General features: G+C 39.8%; 1 protein-coding gene across 5 annotated transcripts in view; it reads left to right on the top strand.

Moving 5' to 3' along the window:
• Positions 1 to 24,635, top strand: part of LOC122813998 (XIAP-associated factor 1-like) — a 277,349-nt gene that overhangs the window by 235,836 nt on the left and 16,878 nt on the right. For 3 of the 5 annotated variants that reach the window (XM_044086578.1, XM_044086577.1, XM_044086580.1), the window contains 2 exons: positions 502 to 696; positions 1,391 to 1,567. In XM_044086578.1, coding sequence (XP_043942513.1) covers positions 502 to 696; positions 1,391 to 1,567 — 372 coding nt within the window. The remainder of the gene's footprint in view (positions 1 to 501; positions 697 to 1,390; positions 1,568 to 24,635) is intronic. The other 2 variants (XM_044086579.1, XM_044086581.1) reach the window with 2 other exon arrangements.

Below are 24,635 nucleotides of genomic sequence, written 5' to 3'. Positions count from 1 at the left end.
ATCCTCAATAGTCCACTCTATCATCTTTATGCTTCTAACTGTAAATGTACTGTCATATGCCTATAGAAACCTTTTTATATGTCTACTGCATACCCACATACACAACATTACACCCTGAATCTGTAGTAGAACAGACCAAACTATCAGATACTCTCTCAGAGCAGGCAGGGAATGCAGAGGACAGTTATTTTTCATTCACTTGTCAGATTTACTTATGGTGTCAGCAAGCTCTAGTTTATTTCACGTTACTGTTATTTTCAAGATCAGTTTAGAGTTAATAATTCATATAATATATGTGGCCGTACAAGCGGTTTTAAACATTTTCCTTCAAAATTTAACTCATAGGTGTATGTCATGTACAAGTAAACATAAACTGTTTGTACGATGTCCCACACTGCTCTTTGAGATTCTTGCTTTTTAGCCTCATGAAGTCATGAAACAGGTAAGTTGCACTCACAGGATGCCACCCCAATGGTTTAACAACATTATTTTCCTCCACAGGAAGGCCAGCAGACATCACTGAAGCCGCAGAGGCCATTAACACAGACAATATAATCAGTGCTGGTGAATCCATTACTAGAACTCTGACCCAATTTTTAGGACCCACAATGCTGGAAGCATTTAACCAAATGGCATCACCCCAAAATACTAGTCAGGCACACGTGACAGCTTCAAGCACCTGGTCTGAGAACACAGGTAGAAAATATGTCTTTATTTAATGCTGAAGTAAAACCAAAGTAGAAAATCTTAGCTAGTAAATCTTCCTAGCCTGGGCGCTGTGCTCTGTTCTGACTTTTCTGTCTGCCTGCCCCCTGATAAATAATATCAACATAGGATAATGCAACTGCTTTAAGAAGCTTTCTCTGTTAGCTGGCACAAGAAATTTTACCATGTAGTCTTTTTTATCCTTCTGAAATGCATATCTTAGTCATAAGTTCCATTTGCAGACTCTTACTTTCTGGAAATGATTTTAACATGTGTTAACTTTCTTAGCAATGGTTCATAAAATTAAAAACAGATGGTGACCCTTTTCATTCCGACATTAAGTATGCTGTGGTTAACATGTATAGGTAAGTACAGAATGTAGTCACAGTAGGCCTGAAGTAGAATGGAATGACTCATTCTTAAAAAAAACACTACATTACTAAACTACAGCATTTTTATACTAGACTTGGCAAGGATTGGCGATTGCTACTGATGCCAACATTTCATGTCTTGGTGATATTTCTGGTAGACCTATTGCTGAGAAATATGCAATTATACTAACAAAAACTGCTATCTTGAATGTTTCTGCCTTTCACTGCATTGTTTCATTTACTAGTCTGATGTGTGCTGATGGATGCAGTTGACAGTTTGTAAAAACTTTTCTGAAAGCCCTGTGTTCATTTAGCAGGACCAAGTGCCGCTGTTGCTGCTATGAATAACTTACAAACACTCTATACCAGTAGAGCAGTTCAGACTTTAACCAGAGCTATTCTGGACAGATGTGACCTGGATCAAAGTGAGACATCAGTGAACAGTGACCAGATGCACAGATGGTTCTCAGACCCTCAACCAGAGGAGAGAGGTAAAATATATTAATTTAACTAAAATTAGTCTTGACTAGGTAGCTAACTGTGTTAATGTGGAAAAAATGCATCCCTATAATATTTATTTATCTGTTTGCTTATCTGTTCATTAATTTATTAAGTGGGTAGGTGGACTGTTCACATATGAATCTTTCTGACATAGCCAAGACCCAAGGCAGATGGACAATGCAAAGGTAATAAAATAAGGGGCTGACAGTAATATAGGTTCATAGGAGATTACTAGACTAATGGTTTATGGGCCCTTACAAGCCCAACCAATATAACCCAATTTTACCCAGTATATGGCCCCTAGGGGCAAGAGAATGGCATGGATTTGTGGCTGTGCGTTGAGTATCTTAGAGATTGCTTTTGTCCATAAGGGACATGGGCACTACCCCAGGTGTGAATTTGCAATTTCCCCATCTGTTAATCCAAATTGCATTTGAAGAGGGCCAGGGAAGGGCTCTGCTTAATGTGAATAGGAAGCCTGTTCTAAAGAAGGATCAATTTCTGAAACACCTATCTGTCTCTCCAGCATGTTTTGTTTGAATCGCTGACTAAGTTTAGATCCCTAGATTGGGTGACCATCTGTCCCTCCAGCATGTTTTGTTTGAGTTGCTGACTAAGTTTAGATCTATAGATCAGGAGACCCTCGTGCTGTGCCGTTTGACTTTCAGATGTGTAGCAGCTCCATCAGGGCTGGATTTTTCAGTGCCTTGTAGGTCACTGGATTTTTGAGTGCCTTGTAGGTCAGTCATCGGTCACCCCTTAATAATTGGAAGGAGACAGAGTAAAGGGATAGTGCTTTATAGTCTCTCCGCACAGTTCTTGTTGTTTACACCCTGTATTTTCTTTGTGAGGAACCTCTGAGCTCACTCCAGCTGCTGTAAGTGCCTAGTCAAGTACAAGCCAAATGGTGCACTGTACTCGATTATTGGTCTAATCAGCGGTGAGCACAGCGGAAATATAATTTTCTTGGGATGCCATACCTTTACTTATATGTTGTGCCACATAATAGGATTTCCTGTACACTGTGGACACATGGCAGTTAAAGGTCAGGCTACCATCTATCTGTGTACCTAGATCTCTCACCTCTGAGTCCACTCTAAGGGGTGTAATATTGATGTTGTAATTTGCAGGGATATTTGACTTCATAAAGGGTATGATAATGCATTTTTTTTGTATTTAGTTTTAGGCCATGGTTCTAGCACCAGTCATTTCTCTAATCTAGACCTTCCTGGAGGATACCTATATTGTTGGAGGATTCAGTGATTGCCCCCAGATTTCAGTTGTCAGCAAACTTTGTCATCCAGAGGCCTTCCACATTTGCCTTCACTTCAGAAAAATATATTCTGAACAGGACTGGTCCCAGTACTGAGCTCTGTGGCACACCACTTGTAACTGGCCTCTTGCTGGATCTGGATTCCCCCACTTTAACTACATGCGTTCTGTCCATGAGCCAATTGCGTAGACATCTGGTGACTTATGGATTTATGCCCAGTTTTGTGAGTACATTTATAATACTTTAGTGGGGAATTGTGTCAAATGCCTTTGCCAGGTTGAGGTGATGATATGTACTGTTTAGCCTCATCCATGGCCTTAGTGACTGTCTCAAAGATATCCACCAGATTCAGTAGGCATGACCTGCCCTTGACAAAGGTGAATTGGGTCAGGTCCAGTGTTTGGAGGTCTTCTATGTCATTATTTATCTGGTCTATGATTATTCTTTCCATGGCCTTACATATAAGACTAGTCAAACTTATGGGTCTGTAATTTCCTGGATTAGTAGATGGTCCCCCTGTATGCAGAGGGATGACTGTTGCTGTCCTCCACTCTAACAGGACAAAGCCAGTCCATAGGCTGTGGTTAAACAGAGATCCTAATGGGCCTGATAAGTCCTGATTTAAACTGTTTAAGGCAACCTGGTATATTGTCATGCCCCATTGAAACCGTGTTTTTAGCTTTAGAGAGCTCAGTGGCAACCTGTTCTTCGGTGATAATTGGTGATGGAGTGGTGGAGGGTATTTTTTGGGAAGAACTGGAGGTGACAAGTGGTGACATTTTATCAGAATTTGTCAGCCAGCAGATCTGCTATGTCTTCAGGCTGAGTATAGGTGATGCCATCTACAACTACCACACATTGTTGGGTGTTACCGTTAAGATTGCAGGCATAACTGAAAAATGCCTTATGGTTATCTTTAGCTTTGGCGGCTATTTTTACCTCAAGGTCTAGTTCCAGAGACTTGGCTAGTAACCTGATTTGCTTGTTTAGACTAATGAGGGATTTATTTCTCTGTTGTACACATCCTCTCTTACTTCTCTACAGGATTTTCTTTGTTTTGTTGGACAACCTATTAGTACTAGGGGTCCATCAAGGTGGCTTGTTTTTGCAGTTTGACCTAGGGTTTTTTGGTCTGTTGCTGCCATTTTTGTACAGTTGTTTATATGGTTATACAGGGCTTTTTTGTATGCCCTTGCATAGGTTTCTGTGTTTTCTGCATTTGGGGGAGCTTGAAAACTAGCTATGCTGTCCCTTATAGGGGGTAATTTACCTTAGAGAAGTTCTTAAAGTTTTTGGGGTTAGGTGGGGGGACTAGGTTTACCTTTATTTTAAGGGAGACTACTCTGTGATCTGATCTTACCAGTGAGGACATTACACTAGGGGGATGCAGCGCTCTCCCATATTTGTCAGTACCAGATCTAAGATATTTGTTCCCCTAGTGGGATTGCAGACAAGCTGCTCCAGGGCATTGAATTTACAAAGTCAAGAAATATCTGGGCCTGCATATTAGTGGTCATGTATGCCTCCCAATTAATGGAGGGATGGTTAAAATCACGTATGAATATGATATTGGGCTGGATGGTGAGTGATTCTAGTAATTCAAGTATGATGTGTAGGTTTCCTGGTTCATAGTGAGGGACCTGTAGCTTGCAAGAATATGGTAATAGATTTTTTCCGTGGTTAGTTGGCGTAGCTCAAGCATGTCATATTATTTGACCAGCCTTGAGCTGTGATGTAGATAGACACACCTCCACCTTTAGCTCTTTCATGCTCAGTCGTGGTCGGAATGTATGAAAGGCATTATAGCAATGCACTGTTGGAGTGCTTTCCATGCCTTTCAACCATGTTTAAGTAATTACACAGATGTCAGAATTCTCCAGGGTGAGAAGAGCTTCCCGGGAGTGCAGTTCCTTGTTGAGGCTCCTAGCATACAGCAGTAACACCTTCATCGCTTGTCCTGAGTAACTTTTGTTATGTTGGAATGTTTATCTGTTTGGCAGTGCCTAAAAAAGGCATTATGGGGTGGATAATGTCTTGGCCAATATCTGAAAGACTAGTGGCAAAGCAGTGTGGCCTGTCAACCATGTCCTCTCAGGCTGATAAGTATTGGTCCCCTTTGGAATGTCACCAATAGATAAGCCAGTTGTCAAATTCAATCATTTTCTGCTGGTATTGTGGCATCATCCTTGGAAACAGTAGAATGCTGCTCAATGCTAGGCTCATACCTGCCTGTGATACATATTCTGAGAGCTCAATCATGTCTCCCTTCATATAGTCCAAGGAGGTACATCTCGGGTTATTCACGCCCATCTGGACTATGACTGAGTTATACTGATACTTAGAAGTAAGTATCCTAAGTGCTTGCATGATCTGGCAAATCCTGGCCCCTGACAGGCAACTAACTGTAACCTTCCCGTTATCCAGCCTGGTAAGAGGGACATCATTGTGTCTCACAATGGAGTCTCCTATGACCGGAATATTGGGTTGTGGGGTGTTTTGCCTTATGGGCTTGGTAGTTGAGACATAATGAGATGTGGCTTTATGGGTTGTGTGGGAATTGTCTTGTTTGTGTGCGTGCAGAGTTTGTGAAGACTACGCCTGAGAGACCTTTGAGGTTTGGGTAGGTTACATGTAAGCACCTCTGCATATGCAAGCTTATGTGTGTGGGCCTTTGTGGGTGCAATGAGTGATGTGTGTGAGTCACTGACAGCCTGTTTGTTGCTTTTTTTGTCTGTATGTGAGACTCTAGCCTCCAATGTCAATGTGTAACTACATCTCCCACAAAGTGTATTTGTTCAAGAATTAAGTGGTTGTCAGTGTACATAAGGCAATTGTTAAATTGCCTTACAATACCCATGCCCATAAAGCTGGATGTACCGACAGCAGGAAAGTGCCCATCCATGGTTGTAGGTCCTAATGTGTACTTGAAAGGATAGGAGTGGAGGGTGTTTGTAACCAGATGAGGGAAGTGCACTTATGTGGTTTAATCTGCAGCTAACTTACCCAGAGATGCTTTGCAGTTACAAATGAGGTGTAAAACAGAGGTAAATACAAAAAGTAACAGGAATTATGAAATGACCATGAGAAAGTAACAGTAATGTAATAGGTATGGCATAATGGTTAATGTATTTGAATCGTAGACACAAAGTACAGGGTTTGATTCTGACCTTGGATTATTGGCTAGGCTTAAAATAACCCTTCAGGGTAGTTAGCCTAGTGTTTAACTATGATTTTAAGAACAAAACTTAGAAGTAAATGAGAGTATACATAGAGGGATAGTAAGTTCTTAAACTAAGCAGTGTTAGAACAAAGTATGTCAGATTCATGCAGACTAGCAAATGATTTTCTTTCTCCCCTCACATCTTCAAACGCAGTATCCCTATCCTTAATTTTAGCACAACACATGGGTGGTACCCAGTGTTACTATGCTATATATATATAGAATTACCTTTTTGGACATGTAATCAAGTACCGTAGTACTAATTGAAGGGTGTATGCAGAGCTAGGGAGGTGTGATCATACAATGTTAGGATAACTTTTACTTAGCAAGGATTAGTAAATAGTCTTTGTACAATTTATGGAAGTTAGAGCTGGGAGGGAGTTTGAGTAATTTTACTGGCATAGTTATAAATCCATTAGGTTGTAAATGAGAAGGCTTTTTCCGAGATTAACAAGAATTGTAGAGAATTCTTTCCAGATCCAAAAGTTTGTTTGCATCCTGTTATTTTAGCTTACTGAACAGGAGAGGACACAAGTTCATATTAATAACTTTGTACATAGTGTATAAATTCAAATTTAAAACTTTTAATCAAGCATTGTAAAACAAAACCAAACAAGACAAAATACAACAAGGTGAGCAGTCTAGAAAGCAAATAAGGAAATCGTATTATGTGCTAAAGAATTAAAAGCAGTGAAATTCAAATCTAGCTGTAAGTTACAGTAAAGTGGTGCTTCTTTATAAAGCTGCCAAGCATGAAGAGTCCTTCAACTCATGAGGTAGGTAGTACCAGAGACTTGGAGCCTTTTTGGAGAAAGAAATAACAAGCTCTTGCAACCATTCTCTTTGAACCTCTAATAACACTAGGGAGGGAGGAAACAAAGGTTTAGCCAAGCAGTATGAAACCATTTAGGTAAGGGGGACACAAATAAGTTGGTATTAGAGCAGTTTATAAGGGACTGCATTGGCAATCTGTGCAGGGTCCGCAATATTGGTGCAAGACGTTGTAGAAATCCAGACAGGGAGAAATCAGAGCATGTGCAATGACAGAAAGGTCCTGGGAGTGAGGAGGTATTAGATGTTGGCAATAAATCAGTCACGATAACTTGATGACTACTGATGCCTTGTTCGCTAGACCATATCAAGATTTCTCATGTTGTCCACAAATTCCATTATTACCAACAAAATTGATGGTGGGTTTTATAGCTAGACAACTGAAGTATTTTTAAGATGGTATGAATAACCATAAGCACCGTCTTGAAGATACTGAATATCAGGTGATTAGAAGTCATCCAGTTTTAAATGCAGATCAGATCATCACCAAGGGAATCGGCAGTAAACATTCTGTTATGAGGGAAGGCACAGCTGTATCAGAGATATGGAAGACCTTGCCTTCTAATGACTTCTTCTAGTGGAACCATATAAAGGTAGGACAACAGGAGGAAACTCAGTCCAGAAATGTATCTGAAGCCCCACAGTATATCTGGAAACAGTTGCAAAGAATGTAATGGTCCACCTTATCAAATGCAGAGACAAGATCAAGTAGGATCAGAGCAGAATAGTAATGCCTATCCCTGCCATTAGGAGTTCTTGGACTTTAAATGATGAATATGCTTTTGGAAGGAAGGGTTCGATCAAGTAATAATCCATGTAGTGATGAGATGGCACAGTATCCATAAGAGGGTGACTTAGGTGATGTAATAACCCAGTGCATAGGCGCACATTCTAGAGTTTGGCATTGATTCCCATACGCATAGTTTTTGTTTTTAGAAAGTGTTTATGAAGTTTCTTCATCAGAAACCAGTAATTCACTTGAGTTATGTCTTCACATAATTTCTGGATGCCAACAGAGCTGGAGGAGAGGCCTTTTTTAGAGGATTAGATTATATGCATGCAGGTTCTTGTCCATATTTGGATGTATCCAGAACAGTGAATAAATAAAGAGAGAGAAAAATAAGTGGGCAGAGGAGTGAGCCATGGTGCACTTCTGCAGTGATTTCCCTTGGGCAGCCATACACCCGCAAATAAAGCCATTTCCACGGACAGAAATGCTCCAGTAACAGAGCATGACATGAAGTCGTACAAAAACCTAATCTAAATTTCCCTGAAAGACAACCAGCTGAAGGTTCAACAGGCTGAAACTGGTAAAAGGTAAGCTGGTTGATTTTAACAAAAAAGGTACATTTTTAAAGGAGGGTGCAATTCCAAAACTCTTTTTAGTTAAATATACTAACTCCGTGATTGTACAAGCCGCCCCAGCAGTGATTTCCTATCTCAAACAGTAACTGGAATACACAATGCCACATATAATTTTTACGCCTTAAGAGATTTTTTGCTCATTTTTTACTCATCAGACAATAGAGAAGATGAACAAACTTACTATAAGCACCATACTTCATGAGACCATGAATACTGTATAATTGATGGCAGATGATACCTTTGCAGAAAAATGTGCCATCCATGAGCCAGATGGTGGCTGTGCTAAGATTGTTGATATTGGTCAGTACTACAACAATATTGTCGGTAGTAACATCTACCACTCGCTTTTCTATAAATACACCGGTTTAGATAGGGGAGAGGTCAACATTAATATCTTGTAACTGCAAGCTAGGCAAAGATGGTATTCTGCTGTCTTTATGGCGCACCCTGCCCACTTGCTGTAACAGTGCTTTCCGGATCAGTATACTGGGTACAACATCAATAGAGGTGGAAGCAAAAGCATTGTCAACCAAAAGACAAGGGGTATCTCGTGACATCTTCGCCTTATGCCTTAACTCAGAGCACAATTTATATTTCTCAGTTTCATTGGGATCACCACTATGATTATATTCTACTGACTTTAACAGTTGCTCCCTAGTTGGTAAACTCTCTGTGACAACCCTACCTTTACATTGTTCTGCCACTTTCCATTTACAGCACCAATATTTCCTTTGCTTCAATGATAGCTCTAAATTCAATACATAGCCCTTCAACAGTAGAACTCATTTTCCCTTTTGAGCGACACTAGTTTCATATATCACTCCTTTACTTCCTGGAGCAGGATATTTTGCATCAGCCATATTGACTGAGGTACTGCGTACATCCTGTTACCGATGGAAACACGCATTTATTAGCGCACGCCCTGGCAAGTACGAAATTAGATATAATGTAATTTGAGCTTGTGAACTTCTGACTTTATGCATTTCCAACCTTATGGTCTGAAGATACTGAAATTCGATATTTCAGTATCTCGAGGTTTCAAAACTTTTCATTGACAAGTGAAAACACTGGTACAGCTGATTGAAAATTTCCATCTTTTTCGTTGTTAGATAGCAGAACAATGGGGATCAAGGAGATGTCTTTTTTGCAATCTCAGAATTGGTATATGTAATTAGCAGGGCGTGTCATCTTTTTTAAGTTTTTCTGGATTATTTGTAGACTGATGGCTTTTGTGTGTGTGTGTGTGTGTGTGTGTGTGTGTGTGTGTGTATATATATATATATATATATATATATATATATATATATATATATATATACATGTGTGTCTATATGTGTATGTATATATGTATGTATATATATATATATATATATATATATATATATATATATATATGTATGTGTGTATAGATGTATGTGTGTGTGTAATTAATTCACGGATTTCATTCTGTTGATTGAATGCTCAGTTTGTTGAACCAACTGAGCTGCAGTGTATGTGGTCGAAGAGATAAGTTTTTGAAAAATGCATTTTTTTTGCAGAAGATCACAATTACCCTTTCTCTGTTCTTGTGTTACGTTAAGTTTGTATATCTAAGGTAGCAAAGGTGTGGGGGTGCAGCTTCTTTGTTTTAGTTTTAAAGGTATGTTTTGCAACAAAGAGAGGTTAATCAGGTGTGCTCAAGTGTACTTTAATGTGTAGTGTTTAGCTCATTTTTTTCGATCACCTGTCATATACTTATACACATGCGCACTACACACACACACACACACACACACACACACACACACACACACACACACACACACACACACACCTATGCATAACTATGTGTGTACATCTGTAACTACAGTTATGGTAGGTTCTATAATAGTCACAGTGTACTTGTGACTGTATGCTTGCACTACTTAAGAGAATGTTACTGTGATCCGAACATACTATAAATGTTTACTGCTGTAGCAGTAATAGTTTAATAACATACTGCATGAGACCAAGGTTCTGTTCTGACATAAGCCACACCTACACAGAAAGGTATGACGTAATAATGTTCTGTAATAATTGGGGGAATTTCTCTTAGTAATCTGGTTGTTATGTGGCATTATGACCCATGTGTTGTCATGGTGACTGTGCAGCTAGTTTGTTATGCATCACATGTACACTTGTGGCATTCTTCCCCTCTCAGTGTTGCCAATTTATCACTTCCACATCATTCTCTGTCTCAGAAAATGACAGTAAAGTCATCTTAATGTCAGAACTTTGTGACAAAATGGTATCCTCCTGCTGAAATGGCAGCAAATTCATTTTAATACCACAGCTTAGAAATGAAAGTCTTTAAGGGAAAGGGGAGTAGGACAAACCCAGAGTTATATAAACCCTTAAGTCTACTTTCATGTTGTGGAAAAATAATGGAGAAGGTGATATCAGATAAGTTATAACAAACCTATATAACCTATATACTTATAGTCATAACAAACCTGATATTGTCTCTATCACAGAAACCTGGCTAAAACCACACATAAAAGATACAGAAATTATGCCCCCTAACTATAAACTTATAAGAAGTGACAGACCTCAAAAGAAAGGTGGAGGAGTAGCCTTACTCTTCTCCTCCTCCTTAACAGTAACACCCTATACTAAGCCCATACCCTCATTTGACACCACCGAGCTAACCCTCGCCCGTCTCAAAGTAAACAATAAAACTTTATGCATTGCCTCCCTGCACATTCGTCCTGGTAACAATATCCCTATACTGGAAGATATTCTTGCCTGGTTCACTTCCAACATAAATAGTGAGACTATAATCCTAGGCGATGTCAACATAAACTGGTCTTCCACTGACTCATCTACCCCTTCTCAAAGCATCAACCTATATCAATTCACACAGCTAATCAAACCCCTCCTAGACCAAATAAAGGTTACATCACAGGTAGCATCCTTGACTGGATACTAGTCTCCCACCCAAACCGAGTTTCTGATGGTGGTACTGTCGCAGACTCCCTTAGTGACCATCTCCCTGCCTACATATGCCATTCCCCCTCCACCATCCTCTCAACACAGACACATTACCACCCGCAACATGCAAAACTTCAACCCCCTAAATTTCTATAATACCTTAAAACAGATAGACTGGAGCCCTGTAAAGTGCCTCCCTTTAGATGCCGCAGTCTCACATTTCAGTAGAATTTTTACTGATATACCTTACCACTTTGCCCCCAGTAGAACCAAAAGACTCTGATCCAAACTAGCCCCCTGGCTAACTGAAGACACAAAACTATTTATGCATCACCAAGATAAAATCTGGAAATACTACCAAAAATGCAAAACTCCCAACTCTCTTGCCGAATACAAGCAACTGCGAAATCAAGTAAAAAAACAAATAGCCACTGACCGCAAATCCTACTACCTTAAACTTCAAAATAATCATAAAACCAACCCTAGAAAATTTTGGAATAGTATTTCATCAATATTATCCCAGGCAAAAAAGAGAACCCTTGCCCTGACCCAGACACACCAGACCTCCACCTAGCTACCCAGTTCAACTCCTTTTTCATTGACTCCATAGGCAAACTCACCTCTTCTTTCCCTAACAACATCCCCCCCAACTTAACTGATAACAAAAACTTAACATCCTTGAACCCTAAGTCCTCCCCTTTTACTCTCAAATCCATTCCTACAAACACTATAAAAAAGCTCCTACAAAAGTTAAAACCTTGCTCTAATGCCCCAGATGACATTCCATCCAACTTTCTCCAACAAGCTGCTGATGGCATAGCCCTTCTAATCAGCATCCTAATCAATCGCTCCATTCAGGAGTCCTATGTACCACACCTCTGGAAAAAAGCCTTCATCATCCCCCTCCATAAAGGAGGTACAAAACTGTTCAATCTCCAACTTTCGCCCTATTGCTATCCTATCCCCTATCTCCAAGATACTTGAAAAATGTATTCACCTCCAACTATTACCCTACCTACTGGACAACCAACTCCTAACTCCTACCCAACACGGTTTTAGACCAGGACATAGCACCACCACTGCCTTTCTTTCCTTCCTCGAAATCATTAACTCTGCTCGTGACTCTGGGAACATAGTTTCTATGCTCCTCCTTAACTTATCTAAAGCTTTCGACACTGTCTCGCATGAGCTTCTACTTTCTATAGTCTCCCATCTTAATCTCTCCTCTTTGTCTATCAAATGGTTCTCCAGCTATCTCTCAGCCAGGGAACAAGCTGTAAAATGGAACTACTGCACTTCCTCTTTCCTTCACACCCCAACAGGTGTACCCCAAGGCTCTATTTTGGGTCCTTTACTATTTAATATTTTCATCAATGATTTCCACCAAAAGATCCCCAATGCTAAACTGGTGCAATATGCAGATGACTCCACTATCATCTGCTCAGCCAAAATTCCTCCTTTACTAATAAACCTTACGCAAGAAGCCTTCTCCTCCACTGAGTCCTGGATGCTTGACAATCACCTAGCCCTAAATGCCTCCAAATCTAAAATAATGATCTTTACCCCTTCTAGACTTACTGCTGCTGACAAAGCATCCTTCTCTATACTTAGTCTAAACAAAACATCTATTGAAATAGTTCCCCATACAAAACTTCTGGGCGTCCTTATCAATGACCAGCTAAAATTTGACATCCACCTACAAACCAATATTAAAAAGGCTCATCAAAAACTTGGTAAGCTTTATCGACACAGACACTACCTTTCTCTGTCGTCTAGACAACTATCTACCACCTACCTCCTACCCTCCCTTTTGTATGGAGCTCCACTACTCTCTAACCTCCAGTCATCCCTAAAATCTAAACTTTCCTCATGTTATAACAAAATTTCAAAGTTTGCCACAGGATCCAAATCCTCTACTCACCATTGCAACTCCCTACATGCTCTAAATTGGTTGGAACTCCCAAGCTACCTAAATTTAATTCAACTAACTACAGCACACAAGCTAATTTTCAAACCTTCTAACTGTCCATCACTCTCCTCTTCCCTAAAACTTCACCAGTCACATAGAACACTTAGATCCACAAATCAGAACCTCTTAGAACTTTACAAGCCTTTACACGCACCAGGGCAACTTCTACTATCGTTCTCCCTTGCCAGATTATGGAACTCTCTTCCCCTTACATTAAAACTACCCCTAACTTACCATCCTTTAAAACCGTACTCCACTCTCACCTCTACTCACTCTGGGAGTGCTCCTGTTCCCATCCTACCTGATTCCTGATACCTATCCCTGTTCCATTCTACTCTAATCTCTACCACTGCTTCAATTCATCTCTCTAAAATTCCTTTGCCTAAATACATGTAGTGTATTAAATGAACATAAATGTATTGTTTTTGCTAATGTCTTATAAGTGATTGACTCAGCTCATATATTTCAAGATATGTAAAATTTTGCCTTGCTGTATAGTGAATGTTAAACTGTTGTTCTTATATGCTGTACTAATACATTGTACATTGTCTTTCTGTCTGGAGCTTTTCTCCTCAGGCCTCCATTGAAAACGGGCTACCTTGGCCCAATGGACTTCCCCTGTTAACAAACTGAAATAAAAATAAAATAAATATAAATAAATATTGTCAGAACTGGATAGGTTGGGACTTGAAACCATATATCAGCATGCATATGTTGAAAACAGATCTATTACCACCTGTAACATGATGTTCTATAACAATATAATAACAGCTATGAATGAAAACTTGTGCTGTGATGTGATTTATATAGATTTAACTTCAGCATTTGACAGGGTCATACACATAACACAGCTCAATAAATTAGTACAACTAAGTATTGATGTACTCTTGATAAGATGGATAGCTGCATTGCTTACAAATAGGGCATGGCAACTATCATAAAGCAGCTGGACAGGTGAAATCCTTGGTTACAGTCAGGGTGTCCCACAGGGCTCTGTCTTAGGCCCTTACTTGTTTAGAGTGTGTCTTTCAGACCTAAATTTTTCATCTGAGGTGTTCTACAGTTTCAATGCAGATAATCTGAAATTGGGTAAACTGATTACATGTGTTATAGATAAGGTGTGTCTGCAAAATAACTTGACTAAATTGACCATTTGGGCACAGGAGAATAATATGCAGATAAATCCATCAAAAACTAAGCATATGAGATTTGGAAGACATAAACTGAAAGGTGAATATTTAATACAGCACACAGTGATTGAAACTGTAGACTCGTTTAAGGACCTGGGTATATGGGTAGATTCAGCTATGAGTTTTTCTAATCATATCAACCAATTGGTTAATGATAGTTATAGAACTATTGGGTATATAAAAAGATTTATATAGTCTAGGAAATCAAAAATAATTAAGTCATTGTTTGTTAGTTACATTAGACCCAAACTTGAGTATGGAATAACAATATGGAAATCCTGCAAGAAAACAAGCATGAGTAAACTGGAGAGAGTACAGCAGAAATATACCAAAGGCATCCATAGATGTGAAAATTTAAGTTATTATGAAAGACTAAAATATCTGAATTTATACAGTGTCTCTTACAGATATCTAAGAGGAAATCTTACTCAGGTATATAGGGCATGTAGTGACAACTACCTCTGGGAATGTTTGGGGTTAACAAACAGTACTAGAGAATTATCATCAGACAACCTATGTAGGAGATTCTATAAGAATGAGAAATGTACTAATTGGTTCTCTGACAGAGTAGCCGATGCATGGAACAGACTACCAAATTACATTTAAGCAAGTATTAGTTTAGATATTTTTAAAAACAGCCTGGACACTTGTTATGGGAACAAGTTCTGGTATATTGGCAGGCTAGAAGGGCATTAATGCCCATGCTTGAAATATTTGTTTGTATGTATGTATTTAACTTTTTAATAACTGCAAATGATTAGGGAATATGACGAGTGGTTCCTTAAAGCATATCATTTTCATTCCAAGTACTAACTAGCTGTGCACCACCACTGCCTTACTCTCCTTTACTAACACTATCCTTCAGCATAAAAACAATGGCTATCTCTCCTCTGCTACTTTCCTAGACCTATCTAAAGCATTTGACATGGCCCCACACAAGCAACTCATCTCTGTCCTCAATAACCTATCCTTCTCACAATCAGTCACCAACTGGTTTCAGAGTTACCTGTCTGACCTCCAACAATCCGTTGTATGGCAGAATGACATATCTCCTTCCCCAAGGATCCATCCTTGGACCCCTACTCTTCTCTATTTTCACCAATAATCTAGCCTCTGCCACCAAACATGGCACACTCTTACAATACGCAGATGACTCAACCATCATCTGCTCAGCCCAGTCCCTACCCAAACTGCAAAGTCACACAGGAAGCATTTTCCTCTGTTGAAACTTTGTTATCCGATGTCCAATTAATACTCAACCCAAACAAAACAAAACTACTCATCTTCCAACCCACCAAACATACTCAAACATCACAGCAAAGACAACACCACTATATACCCAACAGAACACACCAAATTGCTAGGAGTGGAAATAGACAATAAACTAAAATTTGACATTCACATATCCTTGACCATAAAAAAAGTCCACAATAAACTAGGAGCGCTATACAGAAATAAGCAACTTCTCATCAAAGCAGCAAAGATTTCAATAGCAAATTCCCACCCTACTTTATGCCTGTCCAATATATACCAACCTAAGGCAATGCAATTTAAACAAGCTAGAAACCTGCTACAACAAAATCGCCAAATTCGCCACAAGGGCATCCTACCGTAGTCACCACTGTATCTTACTTGCTGAACTGGGCTGGCTTGAACTCCCTCACCTCCTTCAATGGTATCAACTCTCACTTGCAGACAAACTAGTAAATCATCCACTAAATGTCCCATCCCTCCAGAATCTACTCCAACCCTATCGCACCACCAGACCACTAAGATACAGCAACAAAAATCACTTACAGATCACTAAAGCCAATAACTCTGCTGGTGAAGCACTATTCTCTTGCACCATAGCCAAATTATGGAACTCCCTCCCAACCACAATTACCTCCATACCATTATGCACCCACTTCAAAACTTTACTAAAAACACACCTAAAAACATGCTGGCTATGTCCTTGCAACTCCCACTCTAATATCACCCACCCCATCCAACCACTACCTTTCTTTCCACTAGCTACCTTGATTATAGCAAGCTCAGATGCTCATAAGCCAGTACTTATTATACAGCAGGAACTTCTTCTTGTAACATTTGTTAATGTCTGTTATGTACTTCACAGATAAAGATTCTAGTTGTCTACTGATGTACTATGTTCTTCATCTGTAAATATGTTGTAAGTAATTGCTATGTAAATTGTTAATCGCTATGTAATCCAATGTAACTACTGTCTGTTTATGTTAACTGTGGAGCTTTCCTCCCCGGGCCTCCGCTGAAAATGGACCTACATCCAGTCGGACACTCCCAGTCAACAAATATACATAAATAAATAAATAAATAAAATCTTCAGCAATTACATAAAATAAACATGGGGTGTGGTACAGCTAGCAGCATTTTCTCATCCATTTGTGATGCTCTGTCCTTTAAAGTGCAAACACAGGTAAACCCCACAAGCTTTACTCACAGAACTTCCTTAAAGTGATCCAAGAACCACAAATGACACCAAAAAAATCAATGAAAATACCTTGAACCAAGAAATGTCACCAACACAAGCAAAATCCCAACAAAGAAGTTTAATTAACACTTTCGTTTGTAACATAAGACTTCTTCAGAATAAAAGTTACAAGTAAAATCCACATATTTAAATTTAATGTTTTTTTAAATATGTGGATTTTACTTGCAACTTTTATTCTGAAGAAGTCTTGATTTGTATGGTGTCATTTGTGGTTCTTAGTTTGTTTTTTGCCTTGGTTCCTGATGGATGCCCCAGTGCGAACAGTGACCCTTGGGGAGGACCCGGTGGAAAATATTGGTCTTCTTACTCAGTTTATCCAGGCACTTTCACAAGAAGCTATTGAATCGAACAGCCAAAGAAATGTTCCAACAGTTGTTTCTATGCCTAATATCCAATTGAGAAATGCTGTGGGAAGTGGTGTGCCTTCAACTAAAATTTCAGTAAGTACACCTAACAGAAATAACTGTGATAGAAACCCATTTAATGTTCATACTTGGTTAAACAGACTTTAATTTTAATACTAAGCTATCTAGTGAAGCGCGTACACTAAATGAGTCATTACAGTTATTTAAAACAAAGTTTCTCAAATGTAGAAAGTTACAACTAGAAAAAATGTACTTTATTTCATGCATTAAATCTCAGATGGTCCCAAAGAGGCTAAGATCTTGGAAGTACCCAAATGGGTTGATACCGGACTCCGCCTTGCACCATGAATTAATTGTCCTGTTTCAAGCAGGGTTGTGAGCTTATGGACATTCTAGTTAAGCATAACTTGGCATCCATTGAGGCACTACAGCGTGAACTGACTGACATGGATAAAAAGATCCATGATGACCTACTTTTTGAGAGGTCGAAGCTGAAATACAGTGAGATTTTCACCAAATTATATTAAAAGATGAAAGGAGAACAAATTTGAAAGAGACAGGAAAGCATATCATGATGGCTCAGCGTATCCTAAACCTCTTTCCTCCTTTCTGACACACCCACCTGGAGTGGAAACCAGTAACAGGGTTAATTTGCACGATGACAAGTCTACTAATACCTCAACAAATTGCGCCTCTTTAGGGCGGGACCAGCTGAGAAGGTTGGAGAGGATCCTGAATCAGGGCCGCACTGTGGATTACAGGCCCCAACAGAACATGTGTTCGCGGACGAATCATTATACCTCCAACCAACAGCCCAGGAGGCAATACAACAGGAGATAGTAAGTCTCAACGGTGATTCCTTGACTGAGGCGGGTTATAAGAACAATGAATATCCACACTGCATCTATAATATGAAAGGTGACTTTTGTGTATATAGCTTTTTGTGAGAACTAAACATTAAGGCAGCTGAACGTTTTAATAAAGGTTTTAACTTTGTACCAAGTTGACGTTCCAAAATAACTGATCTTATTGTTGATTTAAAATTATTTATTAGGAACATGAATTTGAAATTGTTTTTTGAAGATGGTGTACATAACGAAGATAGGAACATTTTAAAGAAAAAAAGTACTTTTAACCCTCCTGTAGCTTGTAGTCTTTCTATGTTTGACAGAATTTGTGAACTTGATTTTAGGGCAATGTCCAAAGATAAGAAAGTTTAATTTGTTGACAACCATGCTCAAGATGAAACAGCGTTTTTGTTAAAGTTCTGTCAAGAAAAGTCTATAAGAGTTATGACACCTGATAAGGGTGGGGGGGAGTTTTAATGTTAAAGAGGACTACATCAACCTAGTGAATGTTTTCCTGCTTGATGGGACTACGTACGAAGAGGTTAGTTTAAATATGGTTAATATTTCATACCATAAAATCAACCTACTTCTTAAAGATATGGAGGACCACGGGCAGCTGGAGCACAATATTGTGGAATTCTTGAGTACTAGGTACCCTGTGGTACCTAGCATCTTCGGCATTCCCAAAATTCATAAAAACAAATATGACCCCCCTATGAGACCTATTGTTAGTGCTAGGGGGTCTAAGATACACTCTTTATGCAGATATCTAGATATGCAGCTGAAAACTGTTTTGAGGAATGAACCACACATTTGTATTGACTCCTGGCACTTCTTAATCAAATTGAACGATCTGATTTTTGATGAAAACATTATTTTTTTAATGGTTGATGTTGTTAACTTGTTCAATGTGATACCCCACATCCTTGGTTTAGAATGGTTCGAAAAGTTTTTGTTTGCCTCTAAATTATTTTCAAACGAGCAGGTGGATGTCATGGTAAACTTTAAGAAAATAATTCTTTGTAACAATTTTGTGTATTTCGGGGACCAGTATTTCCTGCAAAAGACAGGTGTAGCTATGGGGGCAGTTTGTGCCCCCATATTTGCCAACATCATAATGTTAATGTGGGAAAGGAAGTTTTTGTTCCCATCCGTGTTTAGAGATCATTGGGGTCTATAACTACGTTACTTCACCCACACGTACGATACTAGAAAGATCAATTATTTGGATGTTGAGATCTATAAGGATTTTGAGAATAAACAATACATAAATGATGTTTATAGAAAGCCCACGTATAGCAACAGTTTGCTACTTTATGACAGCTGCCACCCTGAACATGTTAAAAAAGGTGTAGTTAAGGTGCAATTTGTCAGGATGGCACAAATGACTACTAGGGACACAGATTAATCTAAACAGTGTGGTACGTTTAGTAAAATGGTTTCCTCGAGAGGTTACCTAAGTTCCATCGTTGAAAGGGTAAAAAATGAGGTAGTAACTAAAAGAGAGAACGGTGTTTTTACCACTATTGAAATCTAGAGGCAATTGCCATCCTAACAATTTGGGAATATGTGTTACCAGAGTACGTAAAGACTATTAGTGTTCTTTTGTTATTAGATTTACTGTGGACCATTGGTTTATTCATGACATTCTAACCAGGAATTGGCAACTACTCTTGGGACAGGAGGGCTTGATGGAAAGATTTAGTGATAAGCCTAACATTGTCTACAGGAGGGGGTTGACTATAAAAAATGTGTTGGAATAAAAATGCGGGTTTTTCACACATTGTATTTATATTTTGGACCAAGAATTTGTAAGGATTAAACATTTGATCATAAAATCAAATGGACTCTTTAATTGTAATTCTGTAGGGTAATTTATGCAGCTAACTGTTCCCAGTGCCCTGGGTTTTATATTGGGAAAATTGTTAATAAATTCAAAGAGAGAATTTACGAGCATGCCAGGGACATGAGGAATAGAAACAGCAACAATGCCCTATATAGGCATATAGAATTATATCTAACACACAATTTTTTCTTCTTTGTTGTTGAAGGGGTTAAAGAAAGACCCCGAGGGGGACCTTGGGCAGATATGGTGGAATTAAAAGAACTTATTTGCCAAATAACGTTAAATGGCCAGGTTTCGCCTGGGTTAAATGATACTTTTAGTATTGCTAGCCTTCTTAGGTTGTGGTCATATTGTATTCAGTGATTGTATTTAGTTGCTAGGAGATCTGTTGGTTGATTTTATTTTATTCACCATTGGTGGAAAATTGTCATGTGATTGATTGTTTTTTTTTAAATATGTGGATTTTACTTGTAACTTTTATTCTGAAGTCTTATGTTACAAACAGACGAGAGCGCTAAATAAACTCCTTTGTTGGGATTTTGCTCGTGTTGGTGACATTTCTTGGTACAAGGCATTTTCGTTGATTCCTTAAAGTGTTGCTTCACTTTGTGTCTTTCGGCTTTTCCCGGTTAGGGGTCGCCACAGCGGAACTCTGGTCCGCTAATGATTGGCAGTAGATTTTTACGTGCCGAGTTGCCGGCCCTGACACACAACATTCAACGAAGGTACGCCCATTCACGCATGTCTCCACACAGAAGACGCTGTAGCTGAGAATCCAGGACAATGTCTTACTGTGAGGCGACAACGCTAAGCAAGCACCACACCACGCATAATAAATTCATGTGAAGCACATCTTTATGTGATTTTAGTTAAAAACGCTTTGGTTTTTAATTCAGGTTTTCTGTGGAGGGTGAAAATGACTGTGGAAAATGACTGTTTTCTGCAGATTAATGTAAAAAAAGTAAATGAAGTCAAGCACCACTAAGATTTTAAAGTGATCTAGTCCTTTTAGATTTGCAGAAGACTAGTCTGTTCCACAGCAACTTTCTTGTTTATAAACAATGAAGCAGTCTTTCCAAAGGAGAATATATTCTAGTCTAGCAAAAGAGGTAGCAACAACTGTGAGAACGTAAGCAAAAAGGGAATGCAGTCTTTGTTATTAATATATGGGTGGCGACTCATTTATGTCCTCTGATTTGTATATCTCAAGCCTACAGAGCATTAAGGAGCCATTGAATAATACATTGTCCATTCAACATATCATGTGATTTGCAAGAAAACTCTCAGCAGTAGATAACTGTTGGTATTTTCTTTTATGATATCCTCATTTTCAGTGTGATTCTGAATATCTCCATTTCATATGTTTGGGGGGGGGGGCATGTGCACCTCCTGCTGTTACACATCATGATGTCACACATCAGGCTAGGATGGCAGGCCAAGCATTTGTTTTTCCCAGTTCATTCACCATGCATTTTTCAAGCACACTAGAAAAACATAAATAACAAGAATATTAAAGTATACACTTGCCTGACTTTCAATAAAATTGACCCACTGATGCTATATGGACAGACATCCAAACAATGGGGGTGGGGCAGGATCCATTAATTGTTGTCATGTCCTCTAAGCACCCACTGCAGAAGGCCTTCTCACAGATCAACTAATATTTATTTATTTATTTATTATACTAATATAATGTATATATCTTTTATATTAAATTTGGGAGCATTACTTCCCTTGAGGGCAAAGCTAGTGAAAGGCCAAAAAGCAACATGCAAAGGGAGGCCCAGTAATTGGAACTGCAGTCCAAGCCAAGCAGTACAGTTTGTTAAAAATCAGAATTAATGGCCAAGTGGTCAGCAAACAAATATCAACACCCACCGACACATTCTTGAAACAGGCAGTGGAAGCAAGAGTTCCACTGTTGTAATGACCTCTGAAAGCCTCATTTTCCAATGCCTGGCTGGATGCCTGGTGACAAAAGGCAATGTACTTGGTAATCCACTGTCAGAGAGGTCTCATTGACCACAAATAACTTTTACCTGAGTCAAAGGAAACAACCAGTCTATACCAGATATTTTACACCCTGTTCAAGTAGAACCACAGCTGTGGGGAGTATAACACAACACCAAACACATCACAGACAGCAGACAACACACCAATGTCTCACAAACACATCCCATAAGGCATAACAACAAACTCATACAGCCAATAAAGCACAGCATTAAACCAAACATACTAGTCACTGGCAACTCAGTTGTGAGACACACCAATGTCCCCCTCACCGGGCTCGACAAGGAGAAGATCATGGTCGGTTGTCTGTCAGGTGCCAGAATCCGCCACATCACACATGCACTTAAGTCTCTTCACAACAGGTACAAGTATGACTGTCATTGTTCATGTTGGTGTGAATGACTTGAGCCATACCTCCCTGGACTATATAAAGAGAGACATGACTGAGCTGTCAGAGTATGTGTCCCAGGCAGGTATGACCCTAGCCCTAAGCAGCATCCTACCTTCACCAAGAATGATACCACAATACCAACAAAAAAAAATTGACTTCAACAATTGGCTTAGTTTTTGGTGTCATTCCAAGGGGATCCAGTAACTGTCTGCCTGAGATGACATGGTTGACAGACCTCAATGCTTTGCCAGAGATGGCCTCCACTTGTCACCCCTGGAATTCAGGATTCTGGCCAAGGCTGTTGCCTCCCCTGCTGTGCCTTTTTTAGGCAGTGTTCCATAGACAAATCTTCCAATATAAAAGATCTGTCAAAAAGCAAATTGAAGGTCATGCTGCTTAATGCTAGGAGCCTTAACCTGAAAATGCACTCACTGGAGGCTCTCCTAGCACTGGAAGATGCTGACATCTGTGCAGTCATGAAAACTTGGTTTCAAGGCTGCTGAGAACACTCTTGCCTTAACAGGCTATACCTCATTCCACACATTCTGACCCCAAAATGAGGTTGGAAAGACTAAGGGTGGTGGAGTTTCTATTTTCATTAAAGGCTAGCACACATCCAGACTGGTTTGGCAGCATGATGTACTAGAACTTCTCCAGGTGCAATTGACAATTGGAAAGACCCCCATCCAAGTTATAGCCAGCTATAGTCCCCCCTCCATGACTCAGGACACCCACTCCTCCTATATGGATCTACTTGATTCCATCAAGGTACCCCCTAACACCCTGATCCTTGGTGACTTTAACTACCCCACCATAAACTGGGTGTGAACTATTCCTGCTCTAATGCACTCACCCAACAATTCCTTGATTTCATCAGTTCTAATGCACTAGAACAGCTTGTGTCACCCCCCACAAGGGGAGATATCATTGTAGACTTGGTCCTCACCAACATGGGCGACTGCGGCACCACCCTCATAGTAAGTTCTTAACTGGTCAGATCAGACCATCGGTCGGTCTCATTTGAAGCATCCATCCCGTCCAACCCCCCCTCCTCCCGGCTGTAACCAAGCTAAAAAACTTCTCAAAAACTGACTACAACCTTCTAAGAGAGAGTATCAGTAACTTCACACCACCGCCCCCCTCAGAGGATGTAGACAACTACGCTGAACAGTATGGACTCAGTCATACCCAACAGAACTAAAACCTGCTCCTCAAGGAAATACAAACCTATGTGGTGGGCATCGTCTATCAGCAGGCTTAACAACAGAAGGAAGAAACTGTTGTCCAACGGTAAAAAGGAACAAATTCCAAACTGGAAAAACTCCCTCCTTAGCCTCAAAAGCAAATTAGATCACTAGTGAAAACCTCCAAAGCCAATTATGAATCGAAACTAGCCTCCGAAACAAAAGCTAAACACAAAGCCTTTTTCAGTTACTTCAGAAATCTCCATGGCAAAGCCCAGGTTTGTTCCGAATTAGATCTTAACGGTGTCACTTACACTGATTCTGTTGACTTAGCCAACCTGCTAGCAGATAGGTTCAGAGCAAACTTCACCCCCCTGTCCCCCTAAAGGCTCATTCAACATCTCTGATACTTGTCCCACACCTCACATCTCCATAGATCAAGTGTTAAAGGCCCTATCTAAGGCAGAGAAACCAGCATCCATGGGACCTGATAGTATCCCAGGCTGTATTCTGCCACATCTCCATCAAGAACTAGCCTTGCCATTGAGCACCCTATTCAACCATAGCCTAAGTACAGGCTTCATTCCAGCGAGTGGAGAACTGCCACTGTCATACCTTTGCACAAAGGTGGTGCCACTAGTGACTCTGGTAACTATCTCCCCATTAGCTTGACAAGTCTGATCTGTTTGGCCATGGAGCGTATTATTATGGATCTCATAAACAAGGACATAGGCAACCTCCAAGCACTTGACCCCACCCAGTCTGGATTCGTCAAGGGCAGATCTTGTCGGTTGAACCTGATTGACTTTTTTGAAACTGTCACCAAAGCACTGGATGAGGGAAAGTCAGTACACACGGCTTACCTTGACTTGGCCAAAGCCTTTGACACAATCCCCCACTCAGGCATCATGAAAAAGCTAACCGAACTTTGCATAAATCCCTATCTCATCAGGTGGGTGGCCAACTGGCTCTTGATAGGACCCATAAGGTCAAAATAGGTGCCACTACTTCCGACAGCAGACCTGTCACTAATGGTGTCCCCCAGGGAACTGTCCTGGGACCCCTATTTTTTTGCATCTACTTCTCAGAGATCCAGGCAAAGACGAAA

The sequence above is a fragment of the Protopterus annectens genome, chromosome 10.part0, assembly GCF_019279795.1.
Source record: "Protopterus annectens isolate FY-2018-M chromosome 10.part0, PAN1.0, whole genome shotgun sequence".
Classification (NCBI taxonomy): Eukaryota; Metazoa; Chordata; order Ceratodontiformes; family Protopteridae; genus Protopterus; species Protopterus annectens.
This window is presented reverse-complemented; position numbering and strand designations above follow the sequence as displayed.